Raw genomic sequence first — 22,583 nt, 5'->3', positions numbered from 1 at the left:
GGGTCAGAGGGGCATGCGGGGTGCGGAGCTACATACAAGGCTCTCGTTTTTAATGGCAGGTGATGGGGAGGAAAATCTGACACAACCAGGATGGAAGCTGCCTTCGGTCCTTGCTCTCACCCGAGTTAATCCTGGCCCTGCGTGCCTCCATCTCTCCATCTAGCCCGAGGGTTTTGCTGCTTGGAGCTGCCTGGATGGCCCAGACCTCAGGCACCAGATACAGGAGTGAAGGCGAGAGGTGCCCAAGGCACCAACGGGTCTCCTCCTGTGATTTTAAGGCAGATTTTGCAGGATGCTCCTGTCCCCGTGAGCGCACACAGCCACAGCTCTCGGGGAGGGCAGTGGAAAAGGAGGGGAGAAAAAGCTGAAAGCAGGGCTTGCTGGCCATTAGTCTGGTTTTGAGTTCCTCCTCTGGAGCTGCTGGCTCTGGCACAGCCTCTGGACCTGGCGCACCAAAGGGGGAGGGCAGGGGATGGGTCTCTGGAAGCGGCAACAAGCTCCGGCTGTGGCCTGCTTTAAAAAGACATTTATTAGCTGTAAACCTCTGTTGTGACATATAGAAAACTGGGAAAGGAGCGGGAGGTCGATCAAGTTTGAATCCTGGTGAGAGTTTTCCTTAGAAAAAACGGTTAGAGAAAAAAAAATAAAGGTGGCTTTGAAATCAAAACTGTCCCAAGAAAAAGCGTTTCTGCTAGTTAAACGCCTTCAACCAGAAGAGCTTTTTCTTTTTCCTTTACAAACGTAGTGCATCTGCAATCACTGAGAATTACAGTCTGGCTAGAAAAGGGCCTGTGCTTGGGCTTGTGGAGGATGCTGGTGGCGATCACGCGTGCCGGCGCGTCAGATGTGTGCTTCGGAGGCAGGGCAGCCCGGCAGCAGCTCGCCATTCACCACCGCCTCAGGGGCCAGCATCTTGTCCTTGCCGGAATCCAGGCGCTGCTTCTGCAGCATCCTCTGGTGGACCAGCGGGACGACGGAGAGCACCAAGCCGCCAACGATGGGGGGCACTCCGGCGAAGTAAAAGGCTGCGTGGTAATTCCCGAAATAATCATTGAAGTATCCTTGGGGGAGAAGCATAACAGTGGTTATCTGTCTTATTTTGGCAGGACAGGACAAAGTCAGACACATGCAAACAGTCTTGGATGCAAGCTGAGCAGGCACCCTCGGAGAATAACACATCGCCATTTATTGGCACAGGAAAAAATCCTTCCGATGCAGGATGCGGGATGCAGGATGCCCTGCGCAGCCCACAGTAGACTTTTTCCATTGCTTAAGAAATTCCCTAAATTCTTTTCCCTGCTCTCCTGGCCATGAGTCATTCCTGGCCAATTTTTATCTCAGCTTCCGACAGTAATCAGTTAATGTGGTCGCTCTGCTCTTGCTGTCCCCTGCTTTCATCAGCACGGGGAAAGGCGCTGAGATACTGCAGCCTGTAGCCAGAAAGTTCAAAAGCTCTTACACCAAAATATCACCATGGGAAAAAGCAGCCACAAGCATCTGCTCCCTCCCAACAGCTGGGCCCAGGTCCGGCCCAGCAGTGATACCAACCTGCTATCGGCGTGCCTGCGGTCATGGGCACGGCCATCAGCCCCATCAGGTACCCAATGGCCTGGGACGCCTGCATGGGCCCCACCAGCTCAAAGGCGATGGGGGCCATGATGGTGGTGAAGAAGCCGTCGCAGAGGCCAAGGAAGAGGCAGATGACGATGACGCCCTCGAACCCTCGGCACTGCGGGACCATCATGCACATGATGCCGAACAGCACGAAGGATGCCACCTGGGGAGACAAACGTGGGCATGGCATTGGGGGACAGGATGAGTGGGGTAGGGGGGCAGGAAGCTACTCTGCACCATCCCGACGGTCACTTGAGTGTGTCTCATCCTGGAAGAAGGAGGGAAGGCTCCCGGGCACGTAGCACGAAGACTTCAGGAGGAGCAAGTCCTAACCCTTGTGTTTCTGAGATCCTCAGCTCTGCAGACTTGAACAGGAGCAGCAAAACCAGAGCCATCTGATCACACTACAAGACCCAGGGAGAGAGGATCCACCAAATACTTCACTAGAAGGAGTGACAAGCCCAAGGCATTGAAGACGAGGCCACCCAAGGGCAGATAAGCATCTTTGCCCAGTGCCAGCACTGGGACCATCTCCCTGCCCCATGCAAGGGTGGCTTCTGAAGGCTACTTCAGAGGTCTTCCTGTTCTCTGGGCTCCCAGCCAAGATGGCCAGACCCAGATTTTGTACTTTTTGGGCTAGAAGCTGCAAGGGTGTTAGCTAATGGTCTCTGTAAATGATGGGCGATCTGGGGCTGACAGTTGCTAGTGGTGTTAATGCTGATGTGGAGCTGTTATCCCCAGCTGCAGCAGCCACAACGTACCTGCAGGTAAATCTTCTTCAGCCCCGGAATGCAGTCGCCAATGCGGCCTGAAACCAAGCGCCCCAGCCCGGACATGGCTCCGAGGCAAACAGGGAGAATCCAGTCCTTTTTGGTTTCTTTAAATTCCTTCTCCACGTATTTGACCTGGGATGGACGGAAGGACATAAGGACGTGAATCCTCTGTTAATTCATCTCAGCAGTGGGCAGGACTTTGCCTGCAGCAATTTCTTGGCCTTTGGTGGCTCTGTCCCCGCTGCTTCCCTCCTCCTGCCCATCTCCACCTTCCCACCACTTCCTCGCCCGTTCTAAAGAGCCAAGACTCTTACCAGGTGCATGTAGGGGACAAAATACCCCAGGACGGCTGTAGCAATCCCAAAGGCCCAAATCCGATAGGTCTTTCTCCGGAAAACCCTCAAGTTGAAGTACTTGCGCATCTGGGACCAGCACTGCTGCCGCAGGCTCCGGCTGCCCAGCTTCTCCTGCCCATCGTGCTGAGAGTCACAAGAAGGTGGCAGGATGGGCCGGTACGTCATGGACAGGAATATCTGGATGAGCATTAAGGCACTGAGGACTTGGAAAGTGTGCGCCAGTCCGATGGCCTTCCCCACCATCTTCAGGAAGAAGGGCAGTGGCACGGAGATGAGGCAGCTGCTGCCAGCCACGATGCCGTTGGCCAAGCCAAGGCGGCGCTTGAAGTAGTGGCCAAGGATGACCAGCGAGGGCTGGAAGGCAAAGGAGCTGCCGCAGCCGAAGAGGATGCCATATGTGAAGTAACGGACCTCCAGAGACCTGTTGGGAAGAAGACATCAAGGTGGTCATGGCACAGGGAAGGAAGGAAGCCTTGCCACCCCTTGCAAGCCCTAGAGTCAAGACCGAGGGCTTGCATGCCACCGGCGCTACACAGACAGCCTGGCCTTGAGGAGCTTATTCCCCAGCCAAAGCGAGGATTATCCTCGTTGCACAGCTGGCACATTAAAACCTCCGGGAGAATGAAGTCTGGCTGGGGAGTGCTTTCTGTACGGAGGAGAAGGCAGCAGCCAACCTGCCTGCCTCGGGAAGCTGACCTGACTTGAATGTTTTTTTAAAGTATTGCGAGCTAGATTTTCTAAGGTAGGCAGGGGGTTATTTTTAGCTACAAATCCTTTTTTTTCTTCTTTTTTTTTTTTTTTTTCCACTGAAACAACTAATTGAAAACATTCTGCACCCAGCGTTTCAAAGCAGAAGGCACCAACCCTGGTTATTAGGCACTTAGGGAGGGAACATCACGTTTCTGCCCAGGCTCCAGGCTCCTTAATTATGTTCTTCTTCTTTAAGCTCCTCTGGGAGCTTCAATTAGGCAGTTAATAGATCTCATTTGTACCTTACGGAGGTGGCTGTGCTTTAGCAGGGAGCGACGTAGCTGCTCTGCAGAGCAGGTGGAAAGCCTGTGAGCCTTTGGAAGCAGCCGCTTCCCAAGGGCCAGCCTGGGTTTCCCAAGAGAAGCAGCAAAGAAAGGAGCCCAAAGTCAGGCAGTGGCTCCACCCTTGAGTTCCCATGAGTTTCTGGCTAGATGAAGGATTTGCTTTCATCCCTGTGCAATACATTCAGCTGCAAAAGTCTGCCATGGGAGGAGGGTGTGATGGAGAGGTTTGGGCAAGTGATGCTGCGTGAAGGGGGTCTTCACTCTGACACCCAGAGCTGCTCGTGCGAAATACCGAGTGCTGCTCACGGAGCAGGGAAAAAGACAGCAGAGCTCGGATCTAACAGAGCAGTTCAAAATTGAGCAAATGTTTACAAGCACATCATTTCTTCCATGACAAGCTCGTCTCTGTAGCTAGCCAAGCAGAACGGGGAACATGAAAGCTGTACCCAGCGGCTCAAAGACAAATGGCTGTCATGAAAGGCAATTTCCAGCTACTCCAGGGCAAAGCCACATTAGAAAACCCATCCCCGGAGCCAGGCAGGCAGCTGGGCTGCCTCCGACCTCCCATGCACCAGCCCTGGCCACCTCATCTGGGTCACACCAGCTTTGGTGCTGCAAATAAGCTGATGTGTTGGATAAGTGGAGACAAATGCTGCCAGTCCCATCTGCTCGCCGTTGATGCTGAGACACCCCTGCACGGCTGTGCCAAAGCCAGGCTCCTTCCAGCCTTGCTTCTCATCCTGGATGTCCCACCCTTCTTGCTGGGAATGTTCCTGGATGTCCCAGCTGCTCTCCGGTGGGAATGGCGGCACCATCCCAAGGGATGTCTCCCATGGATAACGAGGTCTCCCTGGTAGAGGAGGTCTCCCATGGATAATGATGTCTCCTTGGAAGAGTTCTCCCATGGATAACCAGGTCTCCAATGATGAGGTTTCCCATGGATAAGGAGGTCTCCCATGGATAAGGAGGTCTCCTGGGATGAGGTTTCCCATGGATAATGAGGTCTCCTTGGAAGAGGTCTCCCATGGGTAATGATGTCTTCTAGGACGAGGTCTCCCATGGATAACAAGGTCCCCATGGGTAACAAGGTCCCCCCTGGGTAACGAGCTCTGCTAGGAGGAAGAGACCTCCCTCCAGCAGCTGCCCCTCACTGGCACTCACCAGGAAAGGTGAACCCAGCGAGATTTCTCCCCTCCTGAGGCGAAGCGGCTCTGGGGTGGCTCAAGCTGGCCCTTCATCCCCAGCCCAACGGCAAATGTACCCGCAACACCCAGCCCCATGTCCTAGAGAGTCCCCAGATTTACAGGGATGTGTCCCTGCTGTCCTGCCCCTTCCCAGGGTGGCGGGGACCCCAGGCACTCCCAGTGCCCGGAGCCAGGGCACCAAGCAGGGCACAAAGGAGCCGGCGTCCCAGGGTGGGAACAGAGAGTGGGCGGCAAGCCCTCTGTGAAACTAGCATGTTTCTGCTCTGAAAACCACTTCTTGGAGCATTTAATTAAAACAACATTGATCTGAGCTGAATTCAAACCCACGGAAACATTTTTATTCGGACAAGCTGGGGTGAACGATGCTCTGGGGGATGCCTCGCGGTGCCTTTGAGGCTCCATGTAAAAAGCCACGTGTAAAGGACACCGGGGGTGACCTCATTTTGCTATCCTGAAGATGCAAATGTGTCAGGTCAGAAAGACTATTGCATCAGGTAGACCTGCCACCAAAATGCATATTGGCGAGCGCCTGCCTGGGAACATTCATGGCGAGCCCCCTGTTTGGGTAAAGCTCATTCTGTCTCATGCCAGGAGAGCTTGAAACCACAAAATCTGCCCCAAATGGCAGCAGCTAGGGGGGCTGGTGAGGAAAAAGAGCTGGGAAGGGGCTGTCTTACTTGGTGAAGGAGCTGGAGAGGAGCCCGATGAAGGCGATGGCAGCTCCCAAGGCAGCCGTGGTCCTGCAGCCAATCCGGTCGGTGAAGATGCTCACGATGGGAGAGCAGAAGAAAATCATACCCATGGCCAAGGAGCCGACCCATGCTAGGGAGAGAGAAGAAAGGTGAGGACTGTGCATTGAACGAGGAGGAAGAGGAAAAAAATCAGGGCATGGAGCCCTTTGGTGCCCAGCTTTGGGCCATTTGGATTTGGGGTCCTGGGTCACGGCCAGGCGCCACGGCTATCTGGCACCGCTCCCCACCATTTCCCAACCTCCCCCCAAGCGTGCCGGGAGGCCTCCCACCTCCTTAGCGGGGTTTTCCCACCCCTCCCTGTCCCACCAGCAACAAGATGTACCCAAACACAACAGGAAAGGCATGTCAATTATAGGGCAGTTTTATATACAGAGCAAACGAGCAGCTGGTGATGCTGGTGTTATGGGAACCGGGTGTCAACAAGCAATGAAAAGCAGAGACGTGGTGGAGCCTGGAGGAGGGAGGAGGGCAGAGCAGGCTGGCATGGGGGGACCACGTCTTTCAAAAGCTGCTGGAGGTGCGTGGGTCATGCCAGGTTATGTCCCCTCCCTCCCCTGGTCGGACCCAGGAAATCCCTTCCAGGAGATTCCTACCCACCTCTGGGGAAAATCTCTGTCTGTCTGCTTTAAGACGATTTTATTATTCACAGATTATTTCAGCCCTGCCCTCCACCTTCTCTCTTTAATGGTTTCTGTGAGTGTTTTCGGGAGGAAAGGCAGGCTTTCAAGAAAAGCAATGTGGTGATGAAAAAATCTCAGCCTGCCTGCGCCGAGGAGGAGCATGGGGAGCATCCCGCACCCGCAACATGCTCCCTGCTGCTTTACGCCTTTTATTTTCCTTGCACCTCCACTGACAGCTCTGCAAACCCTCTCAGCACACAACAACAGCCATGAGATCTTTGGAAAATGGCTGGGTCCCTATTAAAAGAACCCCCCCCCCGCACAACAGGCCCCCCAAGCTCAGCCTTTCACGGAGACCACACAGAGAAGTCCTCTCCAGCCTGGAAAGAGCCGACCCTTCTGAACTAATTGCAGGGCTCTCCAGGACCCAATTTACTCAAAACACACACAAAAAAAAGAAAAGCTGAGGCCGGGCAGGAGCCCTGCTGCAGCGGGGGAGATGGGCGGGAGGGAGGCCAAGATGGGAAGGGCTCGTTAACGTGGATAATGTGCTTCCCGAAATGTTCCTTCGGCTGCAGCCAAGGCAGTAAAACGCGAGATGGCCCCGTCATGTTTGAAGTTTGTTATTTTTGGAAATTGCTTTAAGAAACACGGAAATAAAAGCATAAAGCGAGTATTAAAATTTAAAGGGGCCAGATTCAGATCTTAATAACCCCCGAGATTTACATGCAAATAAGCAGGATCAATCTCTGGCCCAAAACACGCGCACTCACCTGCGGAGATCAAAGCGAGCGCGGGCGAGAGGCTCAGCACTGGGCGCGTAACAGCCTCCACGGATTTGTGTTCGTGAAAGGAGATAGCACTCAATTAAACCCGGTAAACAAAACAGATCCCCATGGCAAATTGCTCTACCTTTAGAGAAAGAGCTTACCACAAGCAATGAATAAAAATAGGTTTTGGTAATAACAGTGAGTTATAATTAGCAAGAACAATAGCCCGGCTTCCAGAGGAGGCTGCAGCCTCCCCGGCACAGCCAGCCCACGGTGAGGCCGTGGCCTCTGGACCTTGGCACAGGCAGTGGGGCTCGGTGGGGCTCACCCCCGTGCTACCAGGCTTCTTGGTGGCACCAACCCCTTTTTGGCCCTGATCTGGAGGAAAGCTATGGCTACAGCAGATCCTGAAAGAAATTACAGACTGAGTCCAGCTCGGGATGGGTCTGGGATCCCCATGATGTGAACACGAGCCTGATCAAGGCTTGGTGGAGGCTGGAGGTGCCGTGGCATGGCCACTGCCTGCCACCAGCTGAAGGGGCTCTGGGGATGGTTGGGATACACAAAGAGCCCTCCGTGGGGCTGGTGGCCCGGTGCCCAGGCCTTGCCACCTCCCTTTGCTGGAGCAGAGGCGTTCGTGGAAGCAAGACGAGGGCAAGGACCCGAGACGTGGCTCCCAAATCCTCCCTGGTGCTGAGCTCATTGTTCCAGCCTTCACAAAAACACCATTAACAACGGTGCCGCACGGCACTTTCGGCCGAGTCTATTTGTTCCTTTAAAAACACCTCTCCAGGGAGACGAGAGGAAGGGACGACGCTGGCGGCCGTGCTTCCCCGCTGACCCACATACCGCAGGCTGGGGGGATCAAGGGCCAGGAGGTGACCTCAGATCCGGCGCTGGAGGAAGTGTCTTCCCTCGCTTCCCGTGGCTTCTCCCGCTTGGCTGGGGATGGGGACGGGGATGGGAATAGGGGTGGGTATGGGCATGGGATGGGGATAAGGGTGGGGATGGGGCTAGGGATGGGAATGGGATGGAGGTGGGAAGGGATGGGATGGGATGGGATGGGATGGGATGGGATGGGATGGGATGGGATGGGATGGGATGGGATGGGATGGGATGGGATGGGATGGGATGGGATGGGGACGGGGATGAGGATGGGGATGGGGATGGGATGGGGTGGGACGGGGACGGGGATAGGGAGTGGGATGGGGATGGGGATGGGGATGGAAATGGGGATGGGGATGGGATGGAGATGGGGATGGGGATGGGGACGGGGTTGGGCATGGGGATGGGCATGGGGACAGGGATGGGGACAGGGATGGGGACATGCTGCAGAGGGTTGCCTTTCCCAGGTGCTTGGTGTTTCTTGCAGGACAGATGGGGCTACAAAGATAATTCCGCTACCTCTCCCCACCCTCTCCGTGTCTCCAATAAATAATTTCTCCAGTCGTGCTGGGCGGAGATGCTTGCTGGGCACAGCAAGGCAAGTAGAGCTCTGCTGGCATGGCAAAGCTCATCACAAGTCCTGAAAGCCCTTCACGGCCCCACCTGGGTCACATTTTGGGTGGCCTGGGAGCCGCAAGCCCTCGCTGCACAGCTGACAAGTGCTGCCCCGAGCATCTGCAGCTGTTTGATCCCGCAGAGCCATCTGCGTCATCCTTGCATCCTCAAAGACGAGCCTGACATGCTCCCGGTGTCCAGCCTAGAGGGCTTGGATGAAGGCAGACACGAAGTGAAGGCTGAGGAGGCCACCACCATGCATGGAAAGGAGGGATGCTTAGGTGAGGAGCAGCAAAGCAAAGCTGACGAGCTGCTGGGCTACTCTGGGCACGAGGCGGTAGTGCACTGGTGGCCCCACGTGCAGATAAAGCCAGATAAACTCATTAACGGTATAGCAAGCCCCGCTTGGTACCATACCAAAAGCTCCAGAACAAAGTCCTCCTTTATCGTGTTTTTTTTTTTTTTTTTTTTTTTTCCTGGCTTCTCCCCCTCCCTCCTTCCGTGTGCAACCGCAAACAAGCTGTAAGTCAGGATGCAGGGAATTGTTCAGCCCCACAGCAATGCCTTGTGCGCGCCATGCCGCACGCAGGGGACGTTAAGCGAGGTCCCAGCCACCCCCTGTCCTTGCCCCGGTGGCTGCTTCGATCTCCTGTGACCACGAAGTGACAGATAGAAGCCTGTGCGAACAAAAGTCCCTGTATTGTGGCCGTGTTAAGTGGGGATGGAGGCAGACCTGTGGTTTGGCTTGGCAAGAAGCAGGCGCAGAGGGTTTTGTGCCTGGGATATCTCCTAGAAGCGTACCTCGCTTCTAGGAGCCGTACCTCGTGCTTGCCCCAAGCCATAAAGCCGGCCCTGGCTGGTGCAAGGCACGGGGCGAGCCTCACTGCCTCCTCCCCAGCTGCAGCCGCAGCAGGACCCTGCACTCCCCCCGGCACGCAGATCCTTGTGAAACCCACCCAAAACCAACAAACAGCATGTGCTGCACAGATGGGAACTGCCGTGTGCTCCTCTCGGCAGGCTGGGAAGGATTTTCTGCTCCGCATCTCCTCCTGGCTTACAATTTTTGCGAGATGATTCACCTACCACACACTGAAGTCACCAAAAACCATAAGAGCTACAGTCGCGACAATTTTGTCCCGACAAGGGGAGAGGGATGCCTCCGACCCTGCGGGACCCCACTGCCAGCAAAACCTCCCCCCTCTGTGCCTCTCCGGCCCCTTCTGCCCAGCACTTTTATGAAAACCAGACCGGCTCCATTTTAATGTGCCGAAAATGCCCTCCTCCCGCACGCTGAGCCAATCTGTAATTAGCCTTTCATGTAGGACGATGTTTATTCCTAGCGGGGTTTGTCTTGGCACGCTCGCTCCCTCTGAAAGACGCACACATTTCAGGACTCGAACCCTGCATTTCGTTCTCTATCTGCCTGTTAATACTCATTGTTCCCAAGCCCCTTTTCAAAGCACACCCAAGAGGAGAAGAAAGATCCTTTTTTTTTTCTGAAAAAAACCCTCTCCAGCACCAGGCACACCAGCAGTGAGTGCAGCCACGCTCACACACACACACACCGTTGCCGATGCAACCCCTCACCAAGACCTGGGACGCCTTCCTCTCTGCTTTCCATCTTTTTATTTATGGATATAATTCTTTTTTCCTGGCTTTGGTGCCCCTTAGATGCAAATCGATGCAGTGCAGACCCCAAATCGATGCAGTGCAGGGAAGCGAGCCCCTGTGTTTATTTTGCAGCTCGTGCAGGGGGAAAGCGTGGTCCAGCGGCAGGGTTAGGGTTAGAGTCAGGATTTAGGGTTAGGGTTGGGGTCAGGGTTAGGGTTGGAGTCAGGGCCAGGCTGCTCAGCTCTCCCCAGTCCCCTGCACCCTGGCAGTTTGGGGTTTCCTCCAGGCTCCCGGCTCCTCACCACGTGTTTTTGGGGAAAAGGTCCGTGTTGCTGAGCTCAGACAAGTCCCAGAGCCAACGGCAATGATTAACTCCAGCCGGACGGTGCGGGTCAGCCGTGGCCCGGACACCAGCTGCTGCACGTCCGAAATTTTAAGCCTTTGGAAAAGCCGTGACCTGACCAAACTTCACCAGGCTTTGGCTATGATTAACCTCTTCCTGCCCAAGGCCAGCCCCAGCCTGTGCAGCTGGTGTACATGGGGACCATCCCCAGTGGGACCTCTCCACCTGTCCCTGTCCCACAGACATGTCCTTGCCTCCGAGCCCCCCATGGCCACTTGTAACTGGGGGGCTCAAGCTGGTGCCCGGCTCCTAGGGCACAAACTGGGAGGACAGGGGTGGCGGAGCTGCAGGAATGCACCCACTGCTTCGCCTCCTCCTGCAGACCGCTGGTGACAAGAGGGCATTCTGCGAATGAGGCAGCTGCCGGTCCAAGTCCTTCAGGGCTTTGAAATGCCATGCAGCCGTGCTTCGCCCCCATGCACACGATGTTTCCTTTGCACAATTTGTTCCCTCAAAAATGGCAGGGCTGGGAGAGGCCGGAGAACCACGTAACAACCCAGCAGGCTCCCAGCGGGTGGGGGGCAGAGGTCCCTGAGCCCCCGCCCCCAGTTTTCCCCTGCAAGGGGTAAAACCAAGACTGGGACACCTGGGACACAGCCAGCACTCAGTGCCCTGGGGACCCCCCCAGATCACGGCTGGTAGCCCACAGCTGTTCCATCCCTGGGAAATCTCCGTGCCCTTCCTGTGCCCCCTGCGAGCCCTGCCTGTGCCACACTCGGGAATCCTCTGCCTCCCGCCAGGAGGATGTGCTGGAGGAAGGATGCTTTTTTCCAGACTGGAAGAGACAGAAAAGCTCTCCTCCCTGCCAGATTTCTCCCGAGCAATCTTCTGTTTCCCATTAACGGTGAGAAGAAACCCTCGGCTTCGGCCCCGCGCTCCTCCCAGTGCAGCTCCCATGGGCGTTTGTCAACATCCCAGGAAAAAAGACGAATTCAAACCAGCCGGGCAGAGAAAAACACCCCTCCTTTTTTCAAAGGGAAAACAAAGAGGCTGGGGAGAATAAATGGAGGCAAAACACTGGGCTTCGCACAGGCTCACAAAGATCTTTTCCCCCCCTGGTTGATTGCTTGACAGTCTTCAACCCCCTGGAGAGCTGAGGGCAGCGATGGGGCAGGAACAGCCCCAGCTTGGCATCGCTGCCACCCCCTCCTAGAAGGAAGACTCGAAAAATCTTCCCTCAAAACACCCCCCAAATCTTCCCAGATGGAAGGAGACAGCTCTCCATGTGTCCCCCCGGGGCGGGGCTGATCAATAATTAAATGCCCCTTGCCCCTCTCCTCCAGCAGCTCTTGCCAAACCTCACCCCGCCAGTGATGTGCCTGCACCCCTCGACTTGCCGAGGCGATTTTCGGCTCCTGTCCTGCCTCCCAAAACACTTGTAGCCCCTCGGCTTGCCCTGGGTCCACAGCAATATCTGGTGCAGAAACACTGCTCCGGGCCCCCCCGATGGGCGAGACGGGGGGGGGCACCCACGCGCTGGGTGCCTCCTCCCTGCACGGAGCCGCCCTCCAGAGGAGAGCACAGCCGAAGTATTTCAGCTATGTTCCTCGTTTGCCTACACCCAGCGAGGCCCCGATTTGTCCGCCCAATAGACGACGATAGACGTGGCTGTAAATATGAAAGGGAAAGTCTAGGCGGCGGCAGCAGCTGCTGCGGGCGCTTTCCAAAGCCTCCCCCCCTCCATGGCTTTTCGCTTGTTTCGCCCCTGAGCTTGGCTCCCGGTGAGATGAGGCTCGGAGAGCTCCCGGTGACGTGGGATGGCGCACAGTGATGCCAGCCACATTGGGGATGCTCCATCAAGTCTCTGCCATGGGGCTAATAGGTTAAAAGGTAGAGAGGTATTAAGGCAAGGTGTTTGGGGGCCATGTTCATGCTGCAAAACCACTGCTGGGTGGAAGATGTGGCCTCGAGGACACAGCTTCCTCCGCCTGTACCACGGGGTTTCTGCCTTGTCCCCAGCGAGGCGACGCCGACGCCTCTGGCTCGTGCTCCTACAGCCCAATGCTGGGGAAAAAAAATCCCCCGAACGACACAAAGCTGGCATGTTATTGCTAAACCACACAGCCAGAGGCCAAGAGGGGTAAAACTTCCCTGCGATTTTAATCTCCTGGAGTTTCCTGACATTAAAGCAGGCGTTTGAGAACATCTGGGTATCTTGGAAAAATAATACTGGGCTGCAATTACGCAAATCTGATAGCTGAAGGAAACCGAAGAGCAGCAATATATGGGGATTTATTTTTTTTTTTTTTTCAGCAAGGAACAGGTTATACCCCTTTGCCAACGGGGTGTTATTTTTGGCTGACCCGCTCTCATATGAAAGTTTTCAAGACGCGGGGATGCATGCATCGAGGTGCATATATATACCCCTGTGCGTCCCGGCACATATACCCACGGATATGTCCCTGCCCAGAGCAGGAACGGGGCCGAGGGGACGCGGGGACAGCCTGGACAAGTCCAAGTGCCTCGGCAGCAAAGTGCCTCCATCCGGGCGGAACGTGAGCGCGCCGGCGTGGCGTTTTGCTGCATCAAGGGCTTTTTTTTTTTGTGGGAATAAATAACCGAGCAGGTCAATGAAGGGTTCCGTCAGGCACTGGGGAGGTTTTGATCTTCCTCCAATTCGGGTTCAAAAGCTGTATATCCTACCTCTGTGCAGAAAAATATCAGCAGGTCCCAGACATGGGGCTGATAGTGGTGACCAGACATTAAGCAGCCACTCAGCTTCTTTTCCAGCCATTTATCTTCCATTTCTCCCATGGAAATCACCCCCGCCCAACCTCGGCCAAAGGGAAGAGCAGAGCCCAGTGGTTTCAGCTGCGCAGAGCTGTTACTCTCCAGGATTTGGGGGCAAGAAGGGATGATGCAGGGCACCGTGGGGCTTTCCCATCCCACTGCTGGAAAGCCGGGAGTGGGGAGAGGCTCTGCTCACCATGCCAAATCCACCCAGGCCACAGCGTGCCCAAGGAGAGTGCAATGGGATGGGTGATGGGGGAGCCGGTGCTCGGGGGCCCCCTGAGCTGCTGCCGGTCCCACCGGGACGAGGGCTTGGACCGGTCGGAGCGGCTGGGAGATTACACGAGACATTTACAGAGCCGGGGAGAGCCTCCCCCTTCTGCCTGGATTGATGATGAGACCAATACCGACAGCTTCTCGCTTAACCTGTTCGACCATCGGGCCGAGCCAAAACTTTACTCATTCATAAGAAAATGTGCAAGGAGATTGACTCGTCACCAGCCCTGACGAATGGGGAAAACCACCAGCAGCCCACAGCTCACACACCGGTACCTTTTAGGCCCTCTATCAAGTTCCTGAACTGAAATGCTCCCAGCAAAGCAGGGGAGGGAGCGATGCATGGCTGGCACACCCCTGGGAGCTGCCACCCCGGCACAGCCACCAGGAGGGAAAAGGATCCCCGAAATCCAGCCTGGGGCTAATCCTATCCAGGGTGCAGCCAGAGAGGGTTAATAGCCAACCGCAGGGTTCAGATCAGGACCCGAAGTGCCTCCACTCGCGGCTGTTTGCTTTACAGTTTGCTTGATGAACTGAAGCAGGGCAGAGTTTAATAGTTTAAAAAAAAAATCCACTGTGATTTTTTAGCTTTTGGCAATACAAGTAATTTTGTGTGATTCTCTCTTAATTAAGGCCCTCTCCCAAAACACAGCACATAGCCAAGCAGCAGAGCTGGAAAACTGGGCTGCGAGAGGCAGGTCCCAGGGGATGGGCTGCAGCCCTGTCCCTTGTCCCCAGGTGCTCCTGAATATCACCACGTTACTCGTGGTGCAGAAGGCAGGATATATGCAGCAGATCTTCTGCTCTTGGCACCCAACACAAGCCTCAAAGATGGAAAATCTGTGGGCTGGGCAATGCAGCAGGCAATGCCCATCCTGGTGCAGGGGCATCCCCAAGTGCCGGGCCCCGCCAAGTTAATTTTGAAAATAAAAATAAAAATAAAAAACACCCAACGCAGCTAATATTTACCCCTCGGCAGCACCGTATCTCGCTAGTGCTCCGCTATTATTACACGCCACAATTAAATGATAAAGCTCTAATTGCCTTATCTGAGGGCGGCGAGGAGTGCTGGCCAGAGCCGCGCATGTGCGCAGCCGCAGCGCTGGCGGCATCCCTTGGGGGTGGCATCACACTGGGCATCTTAAAGCCAGACAAAAGCCTCTTCTGAGCAGGGGGGGCACAGCAAGGAGGGGCTGTGAACAGCCAGGGCATGGCACGTCTGGACACGGGGCTTGTAGTGTGGATTTTGGCACACTTGGCTGCAGCAGCCAAATTGTGCCGCTTGGTTTAGAGGTGCCAAGCGCCAGCACCACAGCACGCAGAGAGAAGCAGCAAAAGCAAACCTTGGTACTTCATCCCCGCGTTCATCCCCTCTGAAAGAGCCCTGCTGAGCCGCACCATCTTTTCTCTAAAGGTCATCACCCCTTTATTTAGGTTTCCAGGTCTGGTGTCACCCGAATCCCAACTCTTGCCATTTTTCACCCCTTTCCCCGCTCATCCCCGGCGCCCACCTGGACCCCATGAGCAGCCCCAAAAGCCAGCGGGGGCCCTGTGCCCACCTCACGGGGCTGGGTGCCGCTGGGGTGCAGCCACAAGAAAGGCCGATGCAAATCGCATCGTTAGCATTCTTTCCGTTTTAATAACCCAAGGTGTTACCAGCAACAGTGTTGCTGATTTTTATCTCCACAGCGCCCTTTTAAGAGCTCCAATTTGTTTTTCTTGGAGATCTCGTTTTGTTTTATTAAAGCTGACACCGAGAGGGAAAGGAGACATTCTGGGCCCAGAACAAAAATATCCCGTTTAAATACCACGTATTATTTTCTTGGAAACACTTCTCCTTTGACTTTAATTAAGCTCTCCCCGGGCTGGCGAGCTTGGCGTGCCTGGCTTTACAACCAGCTTAATCCCCGGGCAGCCCCCCACCCCCTAGAGCTCCCTGCTTCCATTGTTTACATAAACCTCAAGAAATAAACGTGTTTTTGCTAAAATACATGGATTAATAGCTGGCTCGAGGTCAAGGACGCCTTGACGTGGCCTCTTCGCCACCGGCCCACCCGTGGAGCAAGCGCGCAGCCCTGGACGCCCCGCTGCCTCCGCACTCGTGGCTCTGCCGTAGCCAAAAAAGCAGCTTTTATGGCTTTGGGTTTTTTGGGGGGGTTTCTGGGAAGGGATGGGGAGAGCTCTGCCTGGTGCCAGGCCATGATAAAGGGCGGACAGTGCCCAAGTGCGACGTGTTGCTGCCGGGCTCATGCAAGCGTGCTATGGCGATTGCAAAGCAAAAGCGCTCCCGAGTTGGGAAATCCCAGGAGGGAGCTTGTCGGGGCACCGTGGCGTGCATGCCCATTAGGTAATTACCGTCAATCTTTAATCACGGGCGGTTTTCTCTGCCGGACCCGAGGCTGAGGGTGCAGTGGGAGCTACTGATACGTTTGGTTTGCTCCAGCATCATTCAGCGAGCCCCAGCGCCCGCTTGCCGCAGCCCCGCCGAGGGTTTATGGAAACCCGCCCACCCAAACGCCCGGCAAGTACTAACATCCCCCCCGAGAGGGAAGGATTTCACCTCCCTTCCACGTGCAGGAGCTGCCGGCACAGAGATTAAGGCCAAGAGCCTGAAACAAAAGCTTTGTTTTGGTGCCCGACACGAGATGTCCAGAAAATTACAAAAAAAAAAAAAAGGGGGGGGGATTTTGGGGACGCTGCTTGCCAAGGGCCGTGTGCCTCGTTCCCAGGGGACCACGGGGGTGCCTTGCTGGAGTCCCCCTGCAGCGCTGCACCGGGCAAACCCCAGCAAGTTGGCCCATGCAAGGCTGCCGGCCCTAGGTGATGCAGTCCCCGGCAGGTCTCTGGGAAAGGAGCAAACAACCCCTTTGAGCTGCTACATCCAAACCCAGAGCCAAAACAAAACAGAAAGATAGGGGAGAAACGCGGTCCCGTGACACCAAGGCGTGCTGTTGGTGTCCCTTGCGACCTGCTCCGCTGTGGGTTTGCAGACCCAATGTCCCAGGGCACTGTTTCCCAAAGCCACAGGCACCGTCCCCATCTTGCAGCGAGGTGTCCACGCTGGGACATGGCGCCAGGAGCTGCTCTGATGGTCCTCAGAGCATCACGGCGCCATCCTCTGCTGGTCCCATGCACGCCTGGGTGGCTGCTGCCGAAAACGAGCCATGGCGGGGTAAAACTCTGGCCCAAAAAGCCACAACCTGGTGGCATCCTGCAAAGGGAGGGAGCATGGTGAGGCTTCACCCAGCCACCTACCCTAAATCACGTATGGGGGATCTAGGGGTTAAGCCCCAAAAACCCAAAGCCCTGAAGACGAGCCAGCCTGCACCCTAGAAGGACGGAGCAGGGCAGCGCTGCTGCCCGCGGTCCGTGCCCGGCAGCCGGCAGGACCAGTTGTGCGAGGCACCGGGGGAAGAAGCGATCCTGAACCGCTCACACATGAAAAGCGTGTTGCAGCAATGCCGGGCACACGTCACGGGCATTTTGCAACCGCCCTGACTGCCTTTGGGGTGGATGCACGGAAATAGCCCGGCGTGAACTGAGCTGCTGCCGTGGTACCGGTGCCCGCCGGCGATGCCCAGCCCAGCACATGCCCCACTGGGCAGGGACGGGTGCCAAAAGCAGCATCGCCTTCCCTGGGAGCAGGGAGCGATCAATCCTTCGAGGAAGAGGAGGAGAAAAGAGCAGCAAGCAGCGAATGCTGCGGTGGGTGCAGCTCGGCTGCAGGTGTTGCAGCAGCACGTGGGTGCTGGAGCACTCAGCTGTTTGGGAGAAGTCCCTCTGGGCACACTGGTTCCTGGGGGACACCACTTCGGGAGCCACCCATGGGGTTGAGGTGAGACCCTATGCCCCCCAGCACCCACCCTGGCCCTGCGCATCGCCTCCTCCCCGGCCATGCTGACACTCGAGCCGCTGACATTAGCTGAGCACCGCTTTGGCAGAGCTCCCGAGGAGTCACCCAGAGGAGAGGAAAAAAAAAAAAAAGCAAAAGGTTACCCGGTGCCTGGTGCTGACGGATCCCAATCCCCTGAAAAAAACAGCCCTGGGTGCTGCGGCTCCCTCTGGGATTAGCTCCCCGTTAGTATGGCGGGGGCAGTGCTGCCTGCTGCCCCCCGTATTCCCACAGGAATTTTCCCTTGGCATGGTGCAGGTCACAAAACCAGCCTCCAGGCGCTCCCCTGGCATGGCTGGGTGGAAATCCAGGCTCGCCCTTTGTCCCAAGCACCCTGAGGTGCCCAGGAGAGGTCCGGCAGCCCCCGTTCCACCTCCACCAGCTCTGGTGGTCTCCTTCGCACCAGGCGGGGGGGCCAGGAGCACCTCTCCTACTGGGGTGCTGAGCCTGGGGAAAAAGGGGGCTCAATGGGTTCTTATCATTGTCCATTAATTACAGAAGCACAACAGAGACTGGAGAACTCCCTCAGCTGGCTGCTGGAGGATGAGGGTGAGGTTTGGAGACCCGGGTGAGGTCTGGAGACCTGGGTGAGGTCTGGAGACTTGGGAAGCCCCCAGCATGTTCTGGGTGTGTGGGGCGAGTGACGGCAGCCAACAGTTAAAAATAAAAGCGCCAAATCGCGCAGATTTGGGTAAGGAGGTGACGGCCCAAGTGCCATCTTCAGGAGCCCTCCCAGGAGCTAGCACCCATCACGGGTCTTAGACACATCTCCCAGTGTGTAAGCACGGGTAAGGGTGCTGGCCCCAACCCCAAAGCCCAGAGCAAACACCTGGGGAAGATGTCTTTTGCAGCAGCGGGCTAAATAAAGTGCACTTCGGTGGCGGCCGCTCCCATCCAGCCTCCTCCGGGCTGTGGAGCACTGCTAAAATTAATTGGGACCGCTTCCAAGAGCTACCTCCTGTGATTTACTCTCCCCGGGGTTTCCCTCGTGGAGGCGGCTCCAGCAGCGCTCACTGGCCCTGGGGCTCCTCAAGCCCCAGAGGAGGCCGTGCTGGTTCCTCCTCCCGTTCCCTCCTTATTTCAGCTTTATTTTGTCATGAAACAAGCTCACGCCTTCTCACCGAGCCTCCTCGCTCCATTACGACTCTGGCTTAAAACCAGCCCCTTCCAGCCCAGCTCGCCCCCCCCGGGCACACAAAACGGGACGTCCCCGAAGAAATTCCCCGTGAAACCAGTTGGGAAGCCGGGTACGAAGATGACACCCGGCCAAACCTGGCTGGCATCAGCGAGACCGACGAGCCGAGGGCTCCGGCAGCCTCCACTCCCCGGCTGGGGCCGGGCTAAAGGGGGGAAAGCTGCTCCCCCCGTCCCCACGCACGGGCGGGAGGAGGAGGCTGCAGGACGCACAGCCGCACTCGCAGGGGCTGCGGCCGAACCCGAGCAGCTCCTCTGAGCACCCGCAGCTCCCATTTTGAGCAATCGGAGCATTAAAGATTAAGCAAAAGGGGAGTTAATCTGTACCTAGGGTATTGACATGAAGCGGAGGAGGGGAGAAAAAGGAGATCAATGAAAATATTACTGGGGAAAAAAATAAATCAACATAATCCTATCCCAGGTGCCCAACCCCAAAATTAGCTGGGGAAAAAAATAAATAAATCAATGTAATCCTCTCCAGACCCCAAAGCTGCCTTGGTGCCTTCAGTGTCCAGGCTGGGGCCGGCGAGCACCGCACGGCACCCAGCAAACACCCTCAGACATCACCCAGCACCTCTCCGCAGAGGAGAACGGGCTTTTTCCTGGCTCGTGTGCAAGGTTGTTGTTGTGTAGTTTTTTTTTATCCCAGTGTCAGCAAGCCCTCTGCCTCCCCCCAAAAAGAAAACAAAGCCGAAAGCACAGAGTGTGCCTTGCAAAAGTCCCGGCTCAGGCTTCACGCTGCGAAGGGGCACGGCGGTGGTCGCGGCCGCTGCGTGTTTACAGACACCTCGCGGTTATATTCCTTCAAACAAAGCAGCGTATGCATTCAATGCATTGTTGGGAGAGGGTTTGTTTTCACAGCCTGACCCGAAATCTGAACTCCGTGGATCCTGCGTCTCTCAAGATCAAACGCAAGAAAACGTGACCAATGCAAACAAGGAATAAACCTTGATAATTATAGCCGTGTGCTGGGGCGGCTATTGTTTGGTTCAGACTAGTACCCGCTTCAGCATAAACATAACCCTATTTTTAAAGGGATGCTGGCTGGCCTGCGGCGGGGCTCTCCGAGCTCCCTCTTGGGCACAAACCCACCTGCTTGGGAGCAGAGAGGGGCTCTGGGGACACAGCCCCCGGGGGCTGAAGAAGAAAGCGAGGTGCTTGGGGCCGTGCTGGGTATCGGGGTGGGATGGGGCCAGCAGGTCCCCATCACGTCCCCCAGTTCTGCAGGGGGCAAGGGGGACCCCGGAGCTCGGCCACCACTTCCAGCCGTCAGGAGCAGATGGATGCTGGGGAACAGACAGACAGACAGACAGACAGACAGCACCGGTCTTTTCAGGAAGGCCGTATCACTTCAGTGCTTGGAAAGGAGCTACAACACTTTTCCTGATTATGTTTGCACGCAAACGACCGCCGCGGGGAAATTATGCAACCCCGCGCAGGGAGGGACAGTGGCGGGGGGGAGGAAGGGCTGGGGGGGGCCTGCTCCATGTCCCATGGCCCCCATGGGCCCCCAGCCCCGCGGATTTACCCCCAAAACCGTGGCACAATGAGGTGGGACCTGCTGGCCCTGTGCGGAGCCTGCCGCACTGAGGTTATCAGCGGCCTCTTCGTTAGGCGCCCAGACCTAAATGCATATTCGTCACCCAGGCAATTTAATTACCAAGCCCGGGTTCACCTCGCACGCCCACACACCTTTCTTTTTTGAGGCCTCTGTGCGGTCATAGCCATAAATAAATAGATCTCAGGAGCAGGAGGCAGATGCTGTCTCCTCCGAACCCAGTCTTGGGCATGCAGCTGTGAAACCACCAGAACTCGCAGTATTTAATTTCTTTTGTTACAACTTCTGCAGCTCTGCCTCAGGCTCTCTAGATAGGATCACGGGGAGCAGGAAACAGCGCGCTGTGCGATGAGCTTCCCGGGGATGGCACGCACAACGCGCAGGCACACACACACACACGGACATCAATCACGGTAATTACAATCGTCTGCACGTTCCCAGCTCCCTGCCATGCTGCCGCTGCCCATCGTCTCTCTGGTAACAGCACCACAGGGTTAATTCTGCATCCCCAGGGTTAATTCTGCACCCCTGGGGTTAATTCTGCATCCCCGGGTGCAGCCCAGCATTGCTTTCCTCCTTGTGTGCCCATGGCTGGGGTCACCAATGCATGGGGCAGCTTGGGCAATGGTGGTCCCCAAAATTCAAGTTTGAGCCCCTTGACATCCCCTGGATAGCCCTAGCCTCATCTGGAGTGATGGCAAAACCACAAGCACTTGTTCCTACCCAGCAAGCTGGGCCACGGTGCACACCACGGGGACGGAGGTGACCTGCTCCTGGAGGATGCCGAGCCCTGGGACAAGGCAGGCGTCCCTCGGGGGCCCCTGGCCTGCACCCTGCAGCTGGGGTCCCTCTGCCAACTCCACTCAAACAGCAGAGACATCAAAATGAGAAACTTCCCCGTGCCCAGCGTTAACACAACGCAGCCTCGAGCTGGTTTTTGGTCCCACCAAAAGGCACCGTTTGGGGACGAGGCCCCATGGCAGCGCTTCAGGACCCACGCACGCCGGGTGGCCGTGGCTTCGAGGAAGCGTGGCTGCCAGGCAGATGCTCTCCCACCCCGATCCCAGAGATAGGGCAGGCAGGCAGCCCAGAAAACCCACACCGAGAATCAAGAGGCAAACCCAACAAGCGGGTGGCCGGCACACGCCGCCTGCTCCTCACGCCAAAACGCGGGGCGGGCGGGCGGGACGGGGTGCGGGCACGCTTTTCGGATGAATTACTTTTAATTGAGTACGTAGTAGCTTAGAAACACATGACAGTGCCAGAGATAAATATAGTAAGGAGGGCAGGGATGGCGGGGGCAGGGAGCAAGCACAGTTCAATGCCTCCAGCGGAGGCTCCGGGGGGCCGGGATGGGAAAGGGGTCGGGAAGGGGGTCGGGAAGGGGGTCGGGAAGGGGGTCCCGTACCTGTTTTAAACTCCAGCGCGGGGTCGTTCTCGCCCTCGCCCAGGTCGCTCTGCAGCATGGTGTAGATGATCCCGAAGGAGTTGTGGATGCCGAAGATGGAGCCGTTGCACCAAGCGGCGGCGAAGACCACAACCCAGCCGAAGCCGCCCTCGGGGGGCTGGAAGGGCGCGGCGGCCCCGCTCCCGGCCCCGTTCCCGTTCCCATTCCCGGTCCCGTCCCCGGTCCCGGTCCCGGTCCCGGTCCCGGTCCCGTCCCCGGTGCCGGTGCCGGTCCCGGTGCCGGTGCCCGGCTCCCCCTCGCCGCCCGCCGCCCGTCGCTGCGCCATCGCGGCCGCGCTCCGGCCGCCGCCCGCCGCCCGCCTGCCCCGCAGCCGGTCCCAAATGCCCGCCGGCCCCCCCGGCCGGCCCCCCCGCCCGCCCCCTCCTGCCGCAGCCTCCCTCCCCGCCTCCCCTCCTCCGCCGCCTCCATCCTCCTCCTCCTCCTCCATCGCCCCAACCCCGGCCCCTACCTGCGCGCCCACCCCCTCCCCTCGCGCCCCCCCCGCCCGGCCCTTTCTCCCCCCCGGCCCACCCCAAGACCCCCCCAGCCCTCCCCGGCCGGGGTCCCCGAGGGGCTCAGGGGTGGCCCCGGGTCCCGCCGCCGCCCCGCATCGCCCAGCGCCGCCGCCACCGCATCCTGCGGCGGGCACAGCCCCGGGGCGGGCCCCCGCCAGCGCCGCCCCCAGCCCTCCCCTAAAGTGGGGCAGCACCGGGAGGGTGTTGTGTTGTGCTTTGTTTTTGGGGTGGTGGGAGAGGAATAAAGGATCGGGGGGGGGAACCCCTCGCGCGGCAGGTGAAGGCGGCTCAGGGGGCAGGCAGATATGGGGCGGCCTCGAGGGGGGGGTCCCC

General features: G+C 57.1%; 1 protein-coding gene across 3 annotated transcripts; it reads right to left on the bottom strand.

Annotated features, from left to right (window-relative positions):
• Positions 1–506: 506 nt before the first annotated feature.
• On the bottom strand, positions 507–22,082 carry SLC16A2 (solute carrier family 16 member 2). Of its 3 annotated transcripts, none has more exons than XM_080553251.1 (7): positions 21,697–22,082; positions 7,974–8,066; positions 5,660–5,804; positions 2,702–3,164; positions 2,376–2,519; positions 1,549–1,777; positions 507–1,061 (listed from the first exon to the last, which is right to left on the bottom strand). In XM_080553251.1, exons 1-7 carry the CDS (start codon positions 22,019–22,021, stop codon positions 841–843), a joined length of 1,620 nt encoding a protein of 539 aa, XP_080409377.1. In that variant the 5' UTR covers positions 22,022–22,082; the 3' UTR covers positions 507–840. The 3 variants fall into 3 exon arrangements, with proteins under 3 accessions (XP_080409377.1, XP_080409379.1, XP_080409378.1); XM_080553253.1 differs by lacking the exon at positions 7,974–8,066 and adding an exon at positions 7,128–7,182 and having other exon boundaries at positions 21,697–22,057; XM_080553252.1 differs by lacking the exon at positions 7,974–8,066 and having other exon boundaries at positions 21,697–22,080.
• Between the last annotated feature and the right edge of the window lie 501 nt (positions 22,083–22,583).

This window comes from Anser brachyrhynchus, assembly GCF_964034855.1.
Source record: "Anser brachyrhynchus genome assembly, chromosome: 13".
Classification (NCBI taxonomy): domain Eukaryota; kingdom Metazoa; phylum Chordata; class Aves; order Anseriformes; family Anatidae; genus Anser; species Anser brachyrhynchus.
This window is presented reverse-complemented; position numbering and strand designations above follow the sequence as displayed.

What these genes read in the sequence shown, in the direction of transcription:
- SLC16A2 (XM_080553251.1), bottom strand. Translation starts at nt 22,021, where the DNA reads ATGGCGCAGCGACGGGCGGCGGGCGGCGAGGGGGAGCCGGGCACCGGC. An exon ending in CGCGCTGGAGTTTAAAACAG is followed by an intron (nt 8,067 to 21,696) that starts GTACGGGACCCC and finishes CCCCATCCCCAG; the next exon opens with CCAAGCGGGAGAAGCCACGG. An exon ending in TTGTCCCCTACATGCACCTG is followed by an intron (nt 2,520 to 2,701) that starts GTAAGAGTCTTG and finishes CGTCCATCCCAG; the next exon opens with GTCAAATACGTGGAGAAGGA.